General features: G+C 45.5%; 1 protein-coding gene across 2 annotated transcripts; it reads right to left on the bottom strand.

Annotated features, from left to right (window-relative positions):
• On the bottom strand, positions 1 to 18,627 carry wtip (WT1 interacting protein). 2 transcript variants are annotated; one of them, XR_015100495.1, is made up of 9 exons: positions 16,850 to 18,627; positions 12,683 to 12,784; positions 5,206 to 5,273; positions 4,613 to 4,675; positions 3,680 to 3,810; positions 2,768 to 2,819; positions 2,601 to 2,669; positions 2,034 to 2,382; positions 1 to 1,928 (listed from the first exon to the last, which is right to left on the bottom strand). XR_015100495.1 is itself a non-coding variant. In XM_086107478.1 (8 exons), exons 1-8 carry the CDS (start codon positions 18,111 to 18,113, stop codon positions 2,230 to 2,232), a joined length of 1,902 nt encoding a protein of 633 aa, XP_085963604.1. In that variant the 5' UTR covers positions 18,114 to 18,627; the 3' UTR covers positions 1 to 2,229. The 2 variants fall into 2 exon arrangements, 1 of the variants encoding a protein (XP_085963604.1); XM_086107478.1 differs by having other exon boundaries at positions 1 to 2,382.
• Between the last annotated feature and the right edge of the window lie 1,172 nt (positions 18,628 to 19,799).

The raw sequence follows: 19,799 nt of genomic DNA, 5'->3' as shown, positions 1-19,799 counted from the left end.
TTAGCTACAAAACCACTTTATTGAATAGCAGATTATGTCCTCTACAGTTAAAACGGTACATCCTGACTTCTTTTTAATACATTAAATAATTTGTCTCTCTCCATGTTTAGATAAATAGCTCTAGTCTTTTTTTTGTATGAACCATCTAGGTAATAATAATAATCATCATCGAGATAAAAAAAAAAAAATCATGTGACATGTGCTTTGTGGCAACTAACCAGTCGGAGGAGGAGCCGTCCGTCCTCTCCTCTCTTTCCGAGAGAACAAAAATACAAAACTAGACTCTTTATGTACAAGGGATGCTAGGCGTGTGCTAGTATTTTTTTTGAAAACATAACAATCATCATTATAATAATAATAATAATAACTATAATAATAACAATAAAGGTGAATTAACGTAAGGCGATGCTGGGAATGTCGGGTAGAAACAATCATTTGCGTTACATTCGCGTCATGATAAGTTAGTTGTGGTCAGTGTGTTGTTCATGGACACGTTCTACTCAGTAGTATTGAGCGGGAACAAGATGGCGTCTGTCTCCGCCATCCTGCACCTGAGAGGCGGACCCAAGGTGAACTTTGGCCAATCAGAGCTAAAGAGCTCATGGACAAGCGTGTACAGTACATAATGTCCCCATTTTGTCTGGGTTTTAATCAACAGTGCCAAATGACATGAGAATGGATTTCTGTTGCCTCCGCCGAGGAAGTTATCATCAAAGTACTGTCTTTAAATTTTGGGTTTTTTTTACCCCCTTTTTATGAATGATGGCTGGAAAGTTATTCAAGACTGTCTTGGATTATAATTAATATCTGGAATTGTGATGACATTTTATATATATATATATATATATATATATATATATATATATATATATATGTAATGGGAGGAGAAAAAAATAAACAATTAAGCCTATATTTTAAGTTAAAGTGAATTTAGATAAATGAAATTTTCATCACTCAGCTGGAAATGTATATTTTTTCAATTACGAAACAAAAAATACTTCCAGCTATAGTCTACCAAATAAAAGTGGACTTTAAAATTTGACCAATCAAATCAGTATGGGATTTACTGCTTTTACTATTCATAACAGGGAGGCCAAATGAAATCCAATTCTGGTCAAATCTCAGAATTTTGCTTTTTGTTTCCAATTGCATTTTAAGCCTTGGCGGAGGTCTTGGTGAAAAACGGACATTGGTGTTTCTTTTAGGGTGGTGCTGCGCTGCCCCCACAATCACAGCCAGGCGCAGATGAAGGTGGTCCTGCCACCGGTGCAGCAACTCGGCCAAAAAATAGCAAGGTTGGGAAAAGTGCCAATCAAAACAGACAACTTGACACTCGTTAGCGCCAGCCAACGGAAGTGGCGGAAACGACTCCTTTGGAAAAAATCGGGCGGGACCAGCAGCTCCGAGTTTTCAAAGACGTTGACAAACCACATCTTTCAGTCTTGCGCTGAAATGCCACAAGGACAGCAACAATTTTCACCCTCTCTATATGTGTGTGTGTGTGTGTGTGTGTGTGTATGTATATATATCTGTGTCCAGCATTTTCCTCTTTCCGCATTAAAACAGTGAATCTCTGGAGGTATTATCTAAAGATGTCTACGTGGAATGTCAATGTTAACGGAAAGGGTTGCCACGGGTGAAGTTGGGTTGGTGGGCACTAGCTCAGTGTTAGCAGCCACACGGAGACCCCTCTCTAAAGGCACAACACAGCCGCATTGGGGTATTCCCCTCTGGCCAGCGATGGCCCCTCTGGGCGACAGTTATTTATTCGTATGAAGAGTTGGGGGACACCACTGGGAGGGGGGGGGGGGGTTGAGCAGCAAAGTAAGTCCATCACTCTATGGAAGCTTTATCCAGTAGGTGGGTAAGATCTCCCCATCTCATAATAAAGTGACGGGCGATACCCGAGAGAATCTTAGCGGTCCAGCCTGGAGGGGGTCAGAAGAATAAGAGTGGGTCATCAAGGGCAGAAAAAGAGGAAGACACACAAGTTGGATGCTGAGAAGGTGGGACAGGTTGGCGTCTCCGCCCACCTTGGGGTGACAGGTGGGGGTTGGCGTTGCCTCCCACCCTCCCCTTCCCAGCTCAAAGCAGGTCGCTGGGAGACAGGCACGACATGGCCAGACAAGGGCTGACTGGTCCAGCCAGCGGTGGCGAATCCACGACCCGGGCACTCGGCCCACGTGGGGGGGGGGTGTTTGCAACGCCCCCTTTTTCTCCCATTCCCCTTCACAGCTCGGTGACGTGAAGCGGGTAGCTCGGGGGCGGGTGCCCCGGGACCTCAGACTGCAGTCGACGGATGTGGCAGCCGTGGCAGAGTAGGTGGCCGTCGAGAGGGTAACAGCGGTGACCCTCCTCATCATTTAGCTGGAGGCCACAGTCCTGGTGGAAACAACAACCAACCAGTTACAGATCAATAGAATAACCCCACTTGTAGCGGCTGCCCCTAAAAGGGCCTTTGGCCACTGTCAAAAGGGAACCTGGAATAGCAGATCAAAACTAATCTGTAGGCTTTTTTGATCTGTACATCGTCAATAAAATGCACTATTGTTCAAAATTGAGTGTCAAGAAGTAACCGTCGAGCCCATTTGAGACCTCACCTCACAGTGGTAACATTCTACATGGTAGTCCTTGTCCATTGAGACCACCCGAATGGTCTCCTCGGAGCCCTGATGGGAAAAATCCAGGTGGTTTTCAATGTTAAAATGGCCACAATGTTAGCGCTCGAGTCTGTTGCATATGTAAAGACTATTTATATTGTGGGTACCTGAGCTGGGAGAATGGGCTGGTTGCAGGAGGAACACTTGGGAGCAAAAACCCTGCAATGGAAAAGGACCACTTAGCAACATTGTTATTCCAGTTCACAAAAACGAATGAAATAAACTAAATTTGAACAAAACATTTGAGTTGACAAAATAAAGTACAAAGTGTATGCAGGAAAAGTGATTAAGATTGCACGACTGTCTGCGTCTTATGTGTTGTGTTGTGTTATTTTGTTATTTTGACTTCAAGATGGCGCCGCGAGAGCGGCTGCCTTTCCAGCAGCTCCTATATTTCCTTCTTCTAGTTCTTCCCTTCATAACTTTGCTGCTGTGAATTGGGAATTTCTCCATTGCGAGACGAATAAAGGTTTTCTTATCTGATCTTATCATACATTGAAAATGCTTTTTAAAAAATGAAAATGAATTCACAGTACATTTTACGTTGATAAAAATAACCATAATTTTAGCCAAAAGGCCCTTTTTTTTTTGTTTTTGTTTTACCTCTAGCACTCGACAAGCATTCCATATATTACATATACGGTACATATTACATATTAAAAAACATAAAACTAATACTAAAAGGAAACTTGAAAGCAAGTATTTTTGAAAAAATCAAAATGACCAAACTGGTTCTAAAAACTCATTAAAAATAACTGAAATCGAAATCAAATCTATCACGAACAAAAATCACGATTATAACCCTGCAACATTGTTACTATTTAAAAAAACAACAACATACAGATAGATAAAATTATCAGAGTAAAAGCATTTTGCCACAATTGCTGAATAAATATGAGTACAAGTTGACGCAGTCAAACCCAAACCTCGGTGCCGTTCAATCCAAACTAAGGCGAGAAGAGAGAAAAATGCCACCTTTTTCCAGGCGGCGTCAGTAGAGAGCAGAGAGCACTTCTTACGTGTGGTAGTCTTTGACACAGTAGATATTGTTCTCCACATCTACAGTGAAGGGCACCCCGTCCAGACCTTCTTTACACACCACACAGCGGAAGCAGCCTGGATGGTAGGACTTGCCCAGCGCCTGGAGGATCTTCATCACCACATAGGAAAAGCACACGAGAAGCGGGACTGAAGCCATGGAAATCGAGGAGGCATAAAGGGCACGCGGCTGGACCGTGGGTGACGATCGCAACAACAATCACAGCGGAACCTCCGAAATGTTGGAAAAATTGGATGGTGTCTGACCATACTGTAAATAAGAAACGGTCCAAGAATTTCCTATCACAATTACCGTAACCAAAACGAACACGTGAGGTATTGTCACAGTATTGCGAAAAGAAATGCTAATTTTAAAGCACGTAAGACCCCATAAAATGTACATGGCTTATTTACCGATGACAAAGACGACAGTGATATACGGCGTGGTGGGCACACATCGCCGAGTGCAGCTCTTGTTTTGCCTTCACGCGAACAGACAAAATATCCATTCATTCATTTTCTGATCCGCTTAATCCTCACAAGGGTCGCGGGGGCGTGCTGGAGCCTATCCCAGCCGTCTTCAGGCAGTCGGCGGGGGACACCCCGAACCGGTTGCCAGCCAATCGCAGGGCACACAGAGACGAACGACCATCCGCGCTCGCACTCACACCTAGGGACAATTTGGAGTCTTCAATCAGCCTGCCATGCATGTTTTTGGAATGCGGGAGGAAACCGGAGTACCCGGAGAAAACCCACGCGGACAAAATATACTCTACTAAATCTAGAATTCCCAATAGAACTTCAAACAGTGATACAAACAGTTGAAAATCTTATCATGGGTCATCGGTGAACCGTAAAAAGGTTTCATCGCGATTCCACTGTACTAGCGTCATTGCTAACGTTGGTTGGCTTACCATCTCCATGATGAGGTGGCCACACACAAAGCACTTCTCGGCCGTCTGCTGGAAACCTGAGTACTGTGGTAAGAAATCAGAGGCAAGACTTAGTGTCATCATTTTGGCATTTTCTTTGCAGGGGGGGGGGGGGGGGGTATAACTTCTTATTTGTCACACCGTGGGCGAGGCTCCAATGATCTGGAGGGGCCCTATGTAGCCCATCACTGTGATAAAGATGATGGCAGCCTTTGTAAAACATTTAATCGAGGAAGTGTGTGCATCTCCACACTCTGGATGGACCATCTGTCATCAACCTCCAGAAGGGGGGGGGGGGGGCAAGCGAATGAACCTCCTCAAGGGAGGTTCATTTCAGGAAAATCAGTGCGAATTGGATGGGTGTTCCCAAACTCTAATTGCAGCGTCCATATCTGGGTTTGAGTGTCTCGAGGGGATCAAGAACATTTGCTGATTTCTTTTTCAAATGACCAAACTATGAAAAATAAAGAGACGGTGAAATGCCAGCTTTTACATGCAGCGCGAAGAGGTTTCCTGTTATTACTCTACATCTGAATATTGAACATTACCGGGTTGACTTTGTAAAAGTGACTTACCAAAAAGTCTTCCTCACAGTAGACCTTCCCGTTCACATTATAGAAGGCTTTCCCTCGCAACCTCCTCCCTAAGAAAAAAAAAAAGAAATACAACGCATGAACAACATGAGTGTGAGACCTTGATTAAGTGACCAATGAACTCTGGATATGTTTTTGCTTTTTCTTTGGCAATTTTCCGTACCCCCGCCCTCTTTAAATTTAACACATTTTACTGAGTTACTTCACACGAAAACTTTTTTTTTACACACGCATATTTTTGGCACATACACAAGTGCGCCTATTTTAAACAGTGGCCTCAAAGTGGCTCAAGCAGACAGCAGCAGGTCTGGTGCAGAGCAGATGGTCTGGCCCAAAGCAAGCCACATTGTGCCTCAACTTAAGTACTCTGACCGCTGATCTCAATAGGAATCCATTCACGATCAATACAGCAGACTGCTCGACATCCCCCCCCCCCACGTCACCCCGCCCGCCCAAAACACACCCTATCCGCCTCCTCTTCCGTGCATTGTGCGAGCCGCTCACAAACACGCCGAGAATAGCCGAACGGAGACAGGAAGTTCATCGTTGACACACGAAGGATGTTAGGAGGCTTTGAGGCCATTTTCAAAGTTTTGGGTGAAAAAAATAAGTTGGGCAGCCCTGACCTAGGGCAACCACTTTGTAGAACTATATTATTTTATCATTGGTCATAAATATGAGTAAATTATTAAAATTCATGTTGTACTCTGAGGTTGAGCTAAATTCCCACGGCCAAGTCTTAATTCATGAGACCTGAGCCCGATCTAAAAGGGAAAATCTGCAACAGGCTTCTTGTGCCCACCCCACCCCTCCCGCTTCTATCTTTCAGGGCATGCCCCCCTTTTCAAATTCATTTAACACTGCGCTGCATCTCTGCAGCAGCGTGATGACTTCACTCGAGCATGGCGGTGGGGGCTGGTGGGGTGGGGTGGGGGGGGTATGGGCAATGTCGAGGATCGTAAATCTGCAGCGTTAGTCGAGATTTAATTGTTGTCCCGGGCCACCGTTGATTTAATGGCTAAAAAAGGTCCTCTCGTTTAACAGTGAAATTTATGCAATCGCTATATTTCAAACGTCACCGCGCCGCCGGGTGACGGTCATACGTTAACACCCACACAAATGGGCCGAGGAGCCCAGGAATGCTGCACACACAATAGGTGAGACTTTTAAGACGAGGCAGACTGAGGAGCAATTAGCATTTCTAGCCAGCGCAGAGGGAGGAAGCCACCCTCGCGTCCTCAAAAGGCCTAACCTTGCAGGAAGAGTGAGATTATAGGGAAGGGGGTGTGGGGGTTTGGCGTGGCGTTGCAAGGTTTCTGGCAGTCTGGGAGGTGGACACAAAAGGGCCCCGGCGTTGACGCGGGCCGACTGAGCAAACGGGGACATTCCTTCTGCCTGAGGTCACTAGCTGGACCCATTCAAACCCGCCCCCGAACGAGGGTGGGGGAAGGTGGGGTGGGAAGTGGGGCGGGGGCGGGGGGTCCCCTCTATGCCCACTAGCTCTCCTCCGGCCTTTTGTCAGAAGACAAACCCGGCGGCAGAGGTGCAAAGAACCAGCTGCATTTTCTGCAATCCGGCAGTTTTGGGACAACCAAAGTGTTAAATAAAGTGGAACCACTAAGGTTGGGGTGTGCAAAGTGAGGCCTCGTGAGCATTTTTTGCCAACATTCTGTAATGTGGGCTGGGCTGAGCATCGCATCAAAGTTTGATGACCATTTCCAGGATTGGCCATAGGGGCAGAGGGTGCGTTTATAGCTGCCTGAAGCTTTCAAAGACAATGAAATCGGTAGGGGTGAGAGAGTACAGACACCAGTTATCACTATCGGGTCCATACCAGCGTGTCTTTTATTATTATTTTATTTTTTAAGATATCAGGAACTCGTACACGCTTGCCGGTACCAGCCACTGCTCATTAAGGCAAACTAAATAAATCATTCTGATGAGTAAATCCTCCTCGGCAGTAGTTGGCATATCCTCCTGGAGATTGACACATCAGCAACTCATCATTTGTATCAGCAAAAAAGGTCTTTTCCCATTTTTTTTTTTCATTGTCTTAAATGAAATCGAAATCGAAATTACTAGAGGTATCGGTATTCGATATCACTGAATACTCCAAGAGTGAAAACTGGTCGCATCATGCGTCTTTTTCGACACCATTTATCCCTTACAGGATGGCCCGGTGCCTATCTCAGCTGATTATGGGCGGAAGGCGGGGCGGACTACACCGTGAACTGGTCGCCAGTCCGTCTCGAGGCACTCACTGAGACGAACAGCCAATCGCACACACATACACACCGTCACAGAGCGGGAACCGATCCCACGCTGCCTGCACACAAGTAAGGCGAGTGTAGCACTACGCCATCATTGTACTGGTATCAGTCAAAAAGAAAAGTTGTAACGAACCCGATGCTCGAGGTTTCGAGGTTACAAGCAGTGCAAAACAGAGAGGCATGCTCAATTACTGCTGTACTTGTTTCTACATGTTTTTCCACTTGATAGTTACATATCTATGGCCTAGATGTGTTTTTTTATACAAATATTTACCGTGATCGTGACCTAACTACTGCGCTAGCGTCGGTTAGTGATCGACTACAGCACATTTATATTTTGACTTGTGTGCGTATTCAGTCGCCGCCATCGGAACGGAGGACTAATTAATTGCATCAAGGAACTGTAGCCAGTATATTTAATACTGTAGAACAGGGGTGTCAAACTCACTTTTTGTCACGGGCCACTTTGGAGTTACGGCTTCCCTCTCAACGTTATTTATTACTCATGACAATTTGAAATTTTGGTACAGATTTCAGCAAGAATCATGAAAGTTGACACATACGATTTGCTCCTGCGGGCCACTTAAAATGACACCGGGGGGCCGGATCTGGCCCCCGGGCCTTGACTTTGACACCTGTGCTGTAGAATTAAACCCAAATGAGGCACAGAATTTGGCGATCACTTTTAAAAAGATACAAAAGAAATAACAATTGTCTGATTGTGTTTCATTTGAACAATTTATGCGTTGGCATGTCTGAGCCATTTTGACGAAAAGTCATCCAGTAACACTTTAACTTCGCTTCCTCGGCAGACTGTACTTTACACCCTGAGAGATGCCCTCCCAGAGTTCTGACCACCAACTCTTGCCACACCCTTCAGGGGAAATGTCAAAACCAAACAACATTCCAGCCATGTCTTATCCAACGTTCCAATCAAGGGATAAGCCAGCTGAAACTGATAAATTTCTGGGAGGGCGGCAAAGACGAGAGCAGCGCTTCCGGACAATCGGATCAACGTGAACATGTGGTGACATGCGCAGTTCTATTTCGTCCCTCCTGACCGCCAAAGGCGGTGGGTTCTTCAAGCACTGGATGATCACTTAAGTTGCGTGAAGAATGTGAGGGTCGGCTTCAGAAATGACCCAAAATGTTTTTATAGTTTTAATGATGATATGGCGTTATCAGCATTCCCAACCATATCTATTCCTGGCAGGCAGTGCTAGACAACCATAACTTGGTTTATATGAAGCGTTCAGATGAGCATCAGGTAAAAAGCCCCAAAACATATTAAAAAAATATCCCATATGACCACCTCATGTCAAATAAAGAGATGTCGTTTGACTGGAATTTAATCTGACTTTACACCAGGGGGTAGAAAAATCGTTTTGCCAAACCAATCCAAACGTAATCTTTTTGTCATATAAACGGTGAATTGGAATGTCGACGGACTGCTTTTTCTCTGCTATGCCTTGACAGCCACTTGGAAATATGACGGCTTCCAAACAGAGCACACAGAACTCTTCTGCGACAGACGGGCTTCTTTTTATAAGTACAAACTCTCAAAGAGCTGAACAGATCCTGACACGGTAGGAAAACATGAAATACTGAACTAATTTGAACAAGTCTACCAATAAATAAATAAATAAATAAATAAATAAAAATCTTGAAAATTCAGATGTCCTTTCCAAAGATCTGCACATGACAAGTCTGTCAAACTGCCCATTTGATGAAATGCCGTGGCGCATGTAAAGAGCAGATCGGCATCGATCACACACTTGATTACGTTATCTCGAACTTCTAATGATATACACGACTACAGCAGGAACAAAAGCATACAGAACGGAATGTGTCCTTCTTTCCCAGTTTCCTGTTTTGCCGCCGTCTGGCAGGTACAACTGTTGGGCTTTTTTCTACCTTTCTGAGGCCGCTTTGTTGATTATAATTAGGACTGAGTCATCGTATGAGTGACTGACAGTCTGCTCACCCGGGGCCATGCGGAGAAGTCCCGTGGAAAATAATAATCATTGGGTTTGTTAAGTTTAACACTTGCTAGGTCGCAGGATAGAAGGCCAAAGATAAACTGTGGACAAGACCTTGACCTTGACCAAACAAATTGTTGGTTCACTTTTTGCTGATCGCACACTCTTAGTCTCGTACAAAAGAATTTGCTGCCGCCACGTTCATCATGACAGGACACACACAAAAAAATAAAATAAATTAAAAAAGAATCAGGTAGTCACCGTTGGCCATTTTCATGATTGTACCTGAGCTGCTCCCCCGAGCAAAACTCACCTAATTACTACCAAATTCCAACCTGATAGAGAGTGTGGCACCTGGATTCAGGAGTTTAATTTGGTCTGAGTATCTCATTACTCAAATTACTTGTATGTCAAATCCATTTTCCCCATCAAAAGGTATTGAAATTCCATTGATGCGATCCAGCACCCACGCCCCAAATAATTTTTTTCCTGTCACATGGAATATTTTTTGCATTAATTTAGCCATCTTTTTGGGCATCCAAGTGAACTCACAGGCATGAAAGAATATTCCCCATACCCTCACAAACACCGAATGGTTGAGAGATGGTCTGATGTAAACAATATAAAGTACCTGCGTTTTGCTCAACCATACAACAGCTTTTCCATTCGCATTGTGACAAATTTAACACCCCCCCCCCTTCTTTTTTTGCCTGTGAGAGCACATGCCAGAGCTTGGTACGCTCCCTGATCGTCTGATTGAGGTCCTCCGGGAAAGGTTGGCTCCAGTGGAGGAGGCGATTTTTTTTTTTTTTTTTTTTTTTTTTTTTTGCATTCTTGGCCATTTCATGAAAAAAGGGTGCAACCATGGGAGTGAGCCAAGAGGAGGGTTCAATTATGCATGGTTAAACAAAGCCGAAGCTGTCTGGGCAACAACAAAAATAAAAAGAAAGGCCAAAAACAAAACAAAACAACAAAAAAAAAACCCCGAATACAGTCACACGGACGCAGCTCCTGATTTATCGCTAAAGTGTGTTATGACAAGGCTGCTGCTTAAAAGAAAACATTCCCATTGAACTTGAGGTCAAATGATACATCAGAAGAGTTTACATGAGCCATAAACCATCTGTGGAGAGAAAGGGCGGCCTGCCAAGCTTCAAACAAACAGCATTTGCTAATGGGGAGATGTGATTTCCCCCAATAGATGCAACCATATTTCTCACGTCGGATGCGACACGGTCCAAAAATCCCACAATCCCAGCAACCGGACACTCTTCCTCACACAATAAACAGGAAAGTATGCAGCTTTGGTTTCGTGTAAATTTATAGGGCCGCGCTTCCAGAGGCGGATCAGTATCCGTGTGCGGCGTACATATGAATGGGAGCAACCTGGCTAAAAGGCTTTCTCCCGACATCTTCGCCTGGTTTCCCCTGGAAACGGGAAGGGTGGAAGGGGGTGGGGGGGTGCTGGAGTCGGGTGACAGGAATCTCTATACCGCACAAACACACACTCTGCGCACTGTACTTGAACTGAATTGAGGATTTAATTACAGGCCCCAAAGACAAATAATGTCAGCGGAATTTCAGAAACCGGAGGAATTTCGAAAGCAGCCAGCCGGAGGGTAACGCTAATTAATTTTCAGGGGCGGAACAAAGAGTGAGTTGGCATTTTCCAAGTTGCTTTGAAAATGAGTGACAAGCTGCTAGCAGACTTTAATAAAATTGACAATGAGTTGATTTTAATCATCTACGGGTCGCTGAGTCATATCACGTGCAGAAAGCTTCAGCAGATCTTGGTGAGAAACGGAATTTTGGTATCTCTCTCTCTCTCTCTCTATATATATATATATATATATATACACATACACACACACACACACACAGTATTTTCATTTATTTATTTCTTTTTAAAGACACACACACATCTGTCTAGGCTGCTTATTACAATACAGTGAACCTGCGCTGAATTACGAATGATCAGAAAAACACGGCTCTCAAGCCGGACAAAACTTGGTCGCGCAAGACTTCAGTCAATCTTGCGAGACTTCAAATTGGGAGCAGGTAAAGTTTTGGAGGGCGGCCCGGTAGTCCAGTGGTTAGCACGTCGACTTCACAGTGCAGAGGTACCGGGTTCAATTCCAGCTCCGGCCTCCCTGTGTGGAGTTTGCATGTTCTCCCAGGGCCTGCGTGGGTTTTCTCCGGGTGCTCCGGTTTCCTCCCACATTCCAAAAACATGCATGGCAGGCTGATTGATCACTCTAAATTGTCCCGAGGTGTGAGTGAGGGTGTGCATGGTTGTTCGTCTCTGTGTGCCCTGCGATTGGCTGGCTACCAATTCGGGGTGTCCCCCGCCTACTGCCCGAAGACAGCTGGGATAGGCTCCAGCACCCCCCGCGACCCTAGTGAGGATGAAGCGGTTCGGAAGATGAATGAATGAATGAATAAAGTTTTGGCTCCAGCCTGCTCTGTTCTTTAATGGCGCGCGTTGTTCATTCCCGACAACAATTCACTATTTAGAGCAGCAAAAGGCGCAATAATCGACCAGGATTCTTCTATCATTGGCCACAATACAACAGGAGATTCTCGTTAAAAGGTAAGTCATTTTAAACTAAAAAGAAAAATGTTTCCGCAAATGCAACCAGAACTTATTCACTGCCATCAACACGAAGTGCGCTTGGTGTGCGTGTGTGTGTGCGTTTGGAGAGACAAAACGCAGATTTACGAATGCAGCATATGTTATAAAGCAATCGGCGCCTTGTGCTTGACTATTTCCTCGTACTATGTGGCATTAGTCTCTGGCACTTTGTTTTTGGAGCACTCTAAAGAACTAAATGACACATTTGAACCAAGCTCTGACTTTCTGAACGGTCGGAATCAAGCACTGGGCGCTCACAGCATATTTCCAAACACACCCATGATTAGGAAATGGGGATTTTGGGGATGAGACCAATTTTTTTGTATACGTTCATAAACACTAAATAATATTCATAGCTTCTGCGAAGTATCCCGAGCAATGATTCTGCTCTGCGCATAAATGTGAACATGAAGAGACTCCACACACACCGCCATTTGAAATATGTATTAGGACGAGTGCATTGAAGCATGATCCATCAGTTACTATGGCAACCGCAGATGTAGATGTGCAGCTGGTCAATTTTGTACCTTGCACCGCACTTTGATTAGTATTATCGTACAATATTTTTTTCCACTCACCACATGAGCAGCAGGTGAAGCAGTTGGTATGATAAAGATTTCCCATGGCCTGGCAGGCTTGGCTGGCGCCGTACACGCCTTTGCCACATTTAATGCAGATACCTGTAGAAAAGGAACACAGACGGGTTGATTTAATGACAAGTGTGCACATGTGAGCCCAGTGAAAATGTACATCAATGCCGTATGGTGTTCCTCGTTATTTTGCAGTTCGTGTTCACGTCCCCAAAAGTTGTATATTATGCTTTTTCAAATATCATGTTTTTTTTTCTTCCAATTTTAAATTGTCAGTGCCAAAATACATGATCTTATTTTAAGCATTTGACCATTCTACGTATTGCATACCAGATCTAGGTTCCGTATCGACTGGTGTAGTCGATATAGACAGGCCAGTACAGGTGAAGAAGACTGACAATAACTACAGAGCACATTGACCTTGTAATTAAAAAAAATAAAATAAAATAAATAAGTATTTTGAGGCAGCAGTAGATCCACAGGACAACCTAGCCTGAGGTCACATTCCTCAAGGAGTGCGGGGTCAAAGCCTGGTTGAGGTCAGTCCGGGGTCACGGTGTCGACAGAACGTGAGCTCGATTGGCTGCCACCCCTCCCTCCCCGTGCAAGAAAAAAAATTATCTCTGAAATACTGTAGGAGAGAAAAGATGCAAAGAGTGGCTTGAACCCTCTAAAGGGAAGGAAAAAGTGGCCCTCTTCCTACATTCTGACAGGCTTGATTGCTTTTTTGTGTTGGCGTGCTGGAGTCTACACTCCCTGTCTTTGGGAGAGAGGTGGGGGGACACCCTGAACAAGTCACCAGCAACTTAAAGGGCACATACTGTATTGACAAACAACCATTCACGCCTACAGATCATTTAGAGGACAGGTCTCAAATTCCTCCAGGGCGGTTATCCTGCATGTTTCAGGTGTTTCCCTCCTCCAACACAACTGATGCAAATGATCAGCTCATGGGCAAGCTCTACAGGAGCCTGGTTACGATCCCTCGAGGACCTAAGTTTGAGACTTGTGATTTAGAGTCTTCAATCAACCTAACTTACATGTTTTTGGGGGGGGGGGGGGGGGACGTGGGAGGAAAACTTCACGCAGGAAGCCTGTTGCGGCCTTGATTCGAACCCACGACCTCTGCACTTTTGAGTCTGACGTCTTCGCGAAAAATATATGGCCGCCATGTATGTTATGACATAAATTTAATAACATAAATATGGTGCCTTACCAAAGCTACATGAAAATCGAGCTGCTTACAAGCTGAAAAAGCTCATTCTCGCTGACGGTGTTAAACTAATGCAGTAAGCCAGCAAAATTAACTGAAATCGTCATGAACGCATCAAAGGAAGGCCACTCTGTGTATATTTAAAAAGGTTACAAAAGAAAAACGGCCTTATCAGAGGGACACTGATACACTTTGCTTACACTAGATCATAAAAGCTTATTGTCGTTCACGTAGTAGTCACTCATTTTGCTTTGCTGATTACTTCCTCCCTTTGTACAGAGCGCAACTTCCTCGCTTTCTCACACGCTGCTAACAGTTTGCCAGTGTTTGCTGGTTATTTTGGGAAGTTTAACCAAACAAAAAACAGTACCACGGAGAAAGCAACTTCTGATAATCGTCCAACATCCAGTAGCCTAGACTGGATGCAACATATGCCAGTTTACAGCCTGCGGTGAAATTCAGATTTCAACTGTCCTGGTTCCATTACAATTGGTATTCAAAGGGTCCTCTTCATCATGCTGCTTACATTTTGACACTATGACGAAACCTAACAACTGATCTCCGTTACGTCTCGAAATTGTGAGACTTCAAATAGGATGTTCTCAGAGGGAAGGAGCCACTGTTCTTAAATTAGCACAATAGTTTCTAAGTCTTACAAAACATTTTTATTCTATTTGTTTATTGGGTTCAACATTGACGGTGGCCCGATGGCCCGGGGCCAATAGGGCATTGTATCTGTCCACTACAGACACCGGACCAACTGACCCAGTACAAATTTCATGAATAAATATCATGAAATTAACACATTCTTGCTTTTGACCCCAAACTTTTGAGTTTTATCCATTTAACTCGATAAAGCCATTTGACGGTACGAACACACATTTTTAAGATGCTAAAAATGAAATGAATCATTGAAACATTGATTCTTATCATATTATATCTTGAATGAGTGCAGGTTGTGACAGGGCCGCCGCAACTTTACTGGTCGTGGCCCTTTGAACTGAGTTTATTTGTGTATTTTTTTAAAACCTCTATCTGCGTGTTGCTTTACCCGATAATGCTGCTGTAATGCCAAAAATTTCGCTCTGGGCATCAAAGTGTTATCTTCTCTGTATTTCCTATGGTTTACATTGTATCAACTTCGTCGCAACAATCCTTCCTATAATCACACAGATTTTTATGGAGCTTTAACCTTGTGCCAAAAGGTGTTTTTTTTAAAATTTTAAATTCATTCCTGGATCTGCTGCGTGTGAATCACAGTAAAAAATACCCACAGATCGCAAGGACAAACATGTTGGTTAGTGTTTAACAAGACAGCGAGGATGTTCGGGCGTGTAACATTAAAAAAAAAACAGGATGCCAAATCCCTTGTGTGCCCATTTTGCAAGGCCTACGTGTGGCAAGCACAGGATGTTGAGCATTCAACTCCAGGGGGGGGAGGGAGACATGGTAAAAAATCAACTGCATTCCTGCACCTTTGCACTCAAGTACGGAACAAGCTCCAAGTTGCGTGGACATATTGTTCAATGAATACCTCTGACAAGGTTAATCAAAAGTGAGCTGCGTTATCTTTGATATAGTGTTCGGTCAGGACAGGTGATCAGATTGGACTAAACCACTCTGACTCCCCTCATCGTTGTCTGGACCGCCATCGATGCTGCGCGTGTGCCAAGGCTCTGGTCGTGCCAGACTCCCAACTGGCTAGATAATGAAGCAAGGAGGTTTTGGTGGTGGTGGTGGTGGTGAGGGGAGGGAGAGCGGGGGTGCTTCAATTGCAGGCCTGTATTGCACAAACTGTTGATTTACAGTTACCACCACAACAAACAAGACGACTACTACTATGGCCACGACTTCTGCACCGCACACCCTTTGAAAGAAAGAAAGAAAGAAAGGAAAAAAGCGCAGCAGTTTCTCCACTGTCACTAAGGAAACAGATCCCTCTCTATTGGTCTTGTTTCCATTACATTCACCTTACCTTTTCTTGAGAGAACAATTTAGTTAATTGAAAAAATAATACACCTGAACAACTAGTTCAGGTTTTCATTGACGCCTTTGTGCGTGTGCGTGTGTGTGTGTGTGTGTGTGTGTGAGTGTGTGCTCACATCAAAACTACATTATGTAAATTTTTGGTCATATCACAGACCGGTCAAGGGCTTTAAAGAACTTAACATAAATGCCATTAAATAGAATTTACAGATTGTATACGAATGTACATTTTTGTAATCAAAGACCATTTAGTGCCTAATGCATCTTCAACGAACCCAACATACATTTTTTGGTAACATCAAAGATAGTTTAGGATCTTCTATCAAGACAACATTGACTCTTCGATAAACCTTTTTTTGAACTGACACAAAGTAAACAAAAACTATTTTACAGTCTCCAAAGAGCCAAACTTAAAACTTGATTTCAAATATATAATGTGGTTTCGTATTGAGATTAGACTGTTACTCTTAGATGGATTTAACATCCATGTTTTGTACTGAACAAAATGAACCATACTATTGTACTTTCGGGAACATCTCGAGCAATTTAGCAATTAACCTGACGTAAGACAGTTTGTAAAAATGATGACGATTCAGACTCTCCAATGAACGTAATGTACCTTTTTCAGTCAACAAAGTCTAGTCTCCAGTGAACCTAACATTCATTTTTTTCATAAATATGGAATGTTTTGATCTACAATGATTGTGATGCAAGATGCAGGTTTTCTCCACATCAAAGACAAAAAGCGTTTGATTGAACCGAACACACATTTTGGTAAGAACGACCGATCCGAACACCTATCAACAGACTGACTGCATTGTGACTGGCCATCCTTCCCGAACTTTTGACAATGGAATCCAAAGTCCAAACTTCAACATTGTCGGAAAGAACAACTTGAGCATATGTGGCCAAGTTCGCATAACCCAAGCAAGCACAACATACAAGCGAGCACCTACCAAAGTACTCCTTCTTCATGTGCATCTCCAACTCCTTCTCCAGCTCCAAGGTGAGCGCCTCCAGTCGCCTCTCCGCCTGACTGGGCCCGCTCTCCCGGCTCGGGGTCACCTGATAAGGCACCTTGAACCTCTGGCCCACAGTGGGTGTTTTGGAGGTCACTTCTAGGGACGAGGGGTGCTCCTGGACATGAAGGCGCGGGTGCATCCCGTTGGGGTCCCCCAGCTCATGCAGGAGCGAGTCGTCGTGTCCCCCCAGCATGGAGGCTCTGGGGGAGGGCAGCTGCAGGTCCGGGTAGGTGCTCATGGAACCCCTGGAGCTGCGGGAGCTTCTTGAGCTGTGGCTGGAGATGCTGGAGCGGGGACTGAGCACGCATACGGGAGCTCTGGCGCTTCCATCCTGGCTGCAAATGCTGGACCTGGGGCTGGCCACGAGCGGGGCGGCCCCCTCAAACTCATCCCTGACGTGGGGTCCGTAGCGCGAGTCCGAGTAGCTGGACCTGGGGCTGGTAGTGAAGGAGTACTGGCTGGCCGTGCTGGACCTGGGGCTGGCGTGCCTCTGGTCATAGCCCATGCTGATGCCGCTGGTCCGGTTGCTGCTGGGCTTGCTGCAGCAATCGCAGCTGTTCAGACTGGTCCTGGGGCTGGAGTGCTTGCTGGTGTCGCTGGCCGTGCTCGCGTAGCTGGACCTCGGGCTCAGGACGCTGGACCCCTCGCAGTGCACCAGGCTGGGCACCGCCACCACCAGACTCGCCCGGGGGCTGGCGTGCTTGCTTTGCTCCTGCGATGAGACGGATGAGGATGCCAGGCTTGAGCGCGGGCTGTGGTGCCTGCCGTCCATGCACACGCTGTTGCACCTGTTGCCGGGCAGAGGCAACGGCTTGTGGAGGGCGTCGAACGCGGAGCCGGTGCTGTACCGGTGCACTTCGAGCGAGTAACGTCGTTGCCTCTCGGAGGCACCGGTGTAGCAGGGCAGCGCCACTTCGGACTTACAGCAGCCCTCCTCGGCGTAGCCCGCCTCCCGTTGCGGGGTGCAGAAATCCACAGGGACGGTCCGGCTGCATTGCACCGGACGCACCGGAGCCGCGTTGTAGACTTTGTTCGCAGACGTGAAGTTCTCCACGGTGTGATGCTGCTGCCGGAGCGCGGTCGCCGTCGAGTCCAAATCCCTTCCCGCGGCGTCCCGTCGGCGGTAAGCGTCGTACAAGGAAAGCTCGTCCATCATTTGGCCGGCGCGGAGATCCACGTCGTGCTGATAGTGCTCCATGTTGTTGTTGTTGTAGTTTTTGTAGTCCGGAAACAAGTTAGCGTGGACCACTAGCGGAGGTCCATTCGGGACGAACAAAACACGGCGAATAATCCAAACGAGCCGGTGCTAAGGTGTTTTTCCCTGTCGTCGCGAGCCACATATCCGTCCTCTCCGCTCCTACTGCAGCTGCAAAAAAAAAAAAAAAAAAAATGCCTGAACCGCGCTACTGCGCCAACGGTTTGTCAACTTGAGGGTTTTTTTTTTTTAAGTTGAAAGGTCCTTACAGTCAATGGCGCGCTGCGCGGAGGAATTTCACCTCCCTGGTTGGTGTCTGGCCGACTTGCATTGCTCCCTACGCGGACAACAAAGTAAGCGGGAACTAGAGACGAAATAAATATGAAGTAGGTAGAAAAAAACACGTTACCGAAAGAGTTTCGAGAGTGTAAACGGAAGCCGAAATGAGTTTTTCCGAGGAGGGAGATTGGGGGGGACTCGTTCGCGCCAAAGGAATGCGGGGGATGGAGACGGGATGCGCTGCGCCCCAGTGGAATGTGGTTAATGCTGCGGAGGAACAATGATCGCGACCAACTCAGTGAGGGGCTGCCGGCCCTCCGACACAACAAGGGGGTAGACCAACATGGGGCCCCGGGGGCGTATGTGGCCCAAGAGAGCTTTTCAAACGGCCGCCAGTGCCTTTACATGAGTAAATTGTTGAAAACAGTCCAAAACAAGGTTAACGCAGTGCAGAACACCAAATGATTATTTTTTTTAATGGAACAGTACAAATTAGGATAAAGTTAGTGGAACTGTGTACTGAAACGTGCTCCAAACTCATTGGTACATCATTGAAGTTGAAGTCAAATCAAAATATGTCATCACGTTCTGTTCAATGTGTCCCCATTAGTCTAAACACATTATGATTTAAACTGAAACATCTAGCTGCTTTGAACCATCCATCCATTTTCCGAACCGCTTGATCCTCACTAGGGTCGCGGGGGTGCTGGAGCCTATCCCAGCCGTCTCCGGGCAGTAGGCGGGGGACACCCTGAATCAGTTGCCAGCCAATCGCAGGGCACACAGAGACGAACAACCATCCACGCCTACACTCACACCGAGGGACAATTTAGAGCATCCAATCAGCCTGCCATGCATGTTTTTGGAATGTGGGAGGAAACCGGAGCACCCGGAGAAAACCCACGCAGGCCCGGGGAGAACATGCAAACTCCACACAGGGAGGCCAGAGCTGGAATCGAACCCGGTACCTCTGCACTGTGAAGCCGACGTGCTAACCACTGGACTACTTGAACCATTTTACCTTTTACTGGTTTTGATCTCATCTTTCACAGTTTTATGGACTGATGAGAGCAAGATAAACTTCAACCAAAGTGATGGAAAAGCCAAACTATGGATTAAAAAGTATCCAAAAACACACAAGCCCATCTGTCAAGTATGGTGGAGGTCATGTCATGCATTTTTCTTCCAGAAGAGGAGACTGACAAGGAACCCCCTACTCCCAGAAATTAACAAGAACTGAAAGAGACTGCAGTAAAGGCCTGGAAAAGCATTTCAAATGAAGAATGCAACAGTCTAGTGAAGTCAATGAGTTTCAAGCTTGATGCAGTTTTTGCAAGTAATGGTTATGCCACCAAATATTAAATGTGACTCACTTAAGTTCATTTAATAATGATTGATCCACTACTTTTG

The sequence above is a fragment of the Hippocampus guttulatus genome, chromosome 3, assembly GCF_054856545.1.
Source record: "Hippocampus guttulatus isolate MCC_2025c chromosome 3, RoL_Hgut_1.0, whole genome shotgun sequence".
Classification (NCBI taxonomy): Eukaryota; Metazoa; Chordata; class Actinopteri; order Syngnathiformes; family Syngnathidae; genus Hippocampus; species Hippocampus guttulatus.
The sequence above is the reverse complement of the archived record's forward strand: the minus strand, read 5'-3'. Positions and strand labels throughout refer to the sequence as shown.